This window comes from Dendrobium catenatum, unplaced genomic scaffold (genome assembly GCF_001605985.2).
Source record: "Dendrobium catenatum unplaced genomic scaffold, ASM160598v2 fragScaff_scaffold_1428, whole genome shotgun sequence".
Taxonomy (NCBI): Eukaryota; Viridiplantae; Streptophyta; class Magnoliopsida; order Asparagales; family Orchidaceae; genus Dendrobium; species Dendrobium catenatum.
The window spans coordinates 275,712-278,752 of NW_021319890.1; the positions used below are offsets into that span (position 1 = coordinate 275,712).

The window sequence follows — 3,041 nt, forward strand, 5'->3', positions numbered from 1 at the left end:
CCAACAACCAGAGGGAACCAGGGGGACCTGGACGGGCTGTCCAGGGAACCTGAACAGACCATGGGAAGGAGAACCAGCAGGGAAAAATCGAAGAGACACAGGGAGAAACCAAGGGGACACAGAGAAGGGGAGAAGGCAAATGCTCAACTCCACTTAATGTGCTAACAAGAGGAATACTTTTTTCATATTAATGAGCTAAACATTAGCTCAAGCATTTATGAGCTAGAACCAAGTAGAAGAAGCTCATTAATGAGCCAACTTTAGTAGAAACTTACAAAAATTAAAACCCAACTTATTTTGAACCGCCCCCCTCCTACATCATACCGTCTAGACCTCTTGAGCTTTTTTCTTGAACTATTATGATGTTCTTTGTTTTGTTTTCCTCAGCTGTAAGTTGTTCTTTTTTTTTTTTCTTTTTCTTATCAATAATTTCTCTTTTATTTTAATGAAACGATCACCAAACTTTTTAATATATAAAAGTACATACTATTGAATCGTATATATGGCAACTTGATTAATACAAAGACAATAGCAGCTAGTCGTTCTTGAATTCACTGTTCTTTGTTTACAAGGCAAAGTTTGCAAATGTGAATTAATTCTAATTGATATTTTTAATCAAAATTTGGAAGGTTTATATATATTTTTTTTTCATTTTCGCTTGATAGCTTTTTTTGTTTAATGTATATATTACGTGAAAAGAAAAGAGAAATGGACAAAATATGCAAGTTGTTTGAAATTTATGATTTAAAATTGATTAGTTACAACCAGGCTGGTTTATTTGATTTTCTAGATTTTTTGGTTCTTTCTTATCAAGCGTCTTTCTCATCTTATTTTTTGTGCAGGGGCCAAAGATCTCTTGCAGAGTATATCTGAGAAGCAAGGAAGACGGATGAATTCAGCTGAATCTGCTAAGGAAATACCCAAGTTCATTGAGTTTTTCAAGGTATAAATATCTTTTAACAGCCATATTTTGGTTAAGAAAAATATATACAATAAGAAGCATGCACTTCTAAACCCTGGCTGGTGCTTGATTGGAGTTTAGTTTAGAATATATTTGTAGAGTGGATTTAATGAAAGCTGGCGGAACCTCATAGATGAATTAAAGTTACCTGTAGTAAATGGGGCAATAACTTTGAAAAGGCTTACGAGTTTCCAACATTTTAGAGCCATTGGAAAGAAACCAATAATAGATCATGGAAGCTTCTCCATTAGTATTTTGTTCATCTTTTTTATCTACTTTTATGATGCACCGACAGTTCTCCTCTAAGAGGTGTGTAGTGTCTAACACGTATCCGATACGACATGCGTCCGACACGTGTCGAACACGCTGAAAATGTGTTTGCTTAAAGAAAAATTAAATGCAAATTGGACACGTGTATTTTAAATATTTTATGAATTTTTTAAAATATAATTTCTTTTATTTAAAATTTTTACTTATTTAAAATGTAAAAACTAAATTTCTTACTTTTTGTCCACAACATTAAATCATTCGCCCGCACTTAATGCCCCATTCATCGAATATTCTCATTTTCATTTCTCTTTGGCAGTGAAGGCGTTTTCAACTCCTCTCTCGATGAATGATAAATGACATCGACGTCCGACTCTTCGACTATCGACATCCTAATATTAATCATTTTAGCCAGAAAATATAGTTAAATGTCTTATTATTTTTAAATCATTTTTAAAATTATACTTATTTAATTTTTATATACTATTTTTAAAATATAAAAATTTAATTACTTATTTTAATTTTTAATTACTATTTTAAAATATAAAAACTATAATACCATGGTCTAACCCTTGTCTGTGTCCTTATTTTAACATTAATGACGCGTCCTGTGTTTTCTGTCGATGTCGTATCCGTATCGCAGTGTCCGTGCCTGCTGCATCATAGATATAATTTTAACCCTTCAACACATTTTTAAGAGCTAACTAGCATAGACTTCTAAGAAATGAAATATCACTTTCTACCTTATTCACAAAATTTTACCAAGTTGTATTCATGTTGTCATGTTTCGTAGTTTGAGGTACTTTTTTTAAGATTAAGAAGTTGTTCCTAAGGCCATTTTCATGAATGTTAATGGGGAAAGAACCCAATGGCCATTTAGAGGTTAGAGGAGAATGCTTAAATACTGATAAACAAAGATAAAAAAAACCAATGCTTTAAAAAATCGGACGGACTGGCCGGGTTCAAAAAACCGGTTCGATTCCTGAACTGCGTCACAACCGGTCTGGTTCACTTCTTAAAACCGCTTCTGCATTGAACTGGCCTGAACCGGTCTGGAACCGCCAGTGTCAACAGGGGGAAAACGGTGAACAGCTCCGATTTTTTTGAACCGGCCGGTTCAAATCTAACAAATTTTTAAATATTTTTTTAAATTAAATAAATATTTTAAAACTTTAATGTAAACATTATAATATATTTCTTATTTAAATATTTGCCCTCAAACCAACATGAAACATCTTCACATGGCCCCACCACTCCATGTGAGATCTTCACTCCAAGAAAACTCAAAATGCTATATAAACAATAGAAAGAAAGTGTTTACAAGAGAATGTGGGACTAAAGAAAAAGGTTGAGGTGTTGTATGAGTTCATAAACATATAATAATGCCTTATAAAATCTATTTTAAACAGATTTTTTAAATTAATTATTTTTTGAAGGAATGATAATTTATTTATTAGTTAATTAATTAAAAATTTTATTTATTTATACATTATAAAAATATTTATCAAATTAATAATTTTATCTATTTATTAATAATTTTAAATATAAATTTATAAAATAACTCTTGGTTATACAACATAAACATGTAAAATATTATTTAAATCATTATACTATAAAATAAGAATAATTTTATATTAAAATTATAAAACTTATGTAGAATTAAATTTATATTAAATATGTTAAACATGAATTAATTAATTAATTATATTAAATTATTATGGTTATATTTAAATTAATTTTAAATTAAAAATCAAATTAAAAAATTATTCATATTTTTATGAGTGTAAATTCTATATTATGAATTTAGAAGTTT

The 3,041-nt window shown here is 29.6% G+C and overlaps 1 protein-coding gene across 1 annotated transcript in view; it reads left to right on the plus strand.

Moving 5' to 3' along the window:
• LOC110110073 (phosphatidylserine decarboxylase proenzyme 2) overlaps nt 1-3,041 on the plus strand; it is a 118,260-nt gene that overhangs the window by 88,595 nt on the left and 26,624 nt on the right. The window contains exon 13 of the mRNA XM_020841376.2: nt 843-943. Within this exon, the coding sequence (XP_020697035.1) occupies nt 843-943 (101 nt within the window). The remainder of the gene's footprint in view (nt 1-842; nt 944-3,041) is intronic.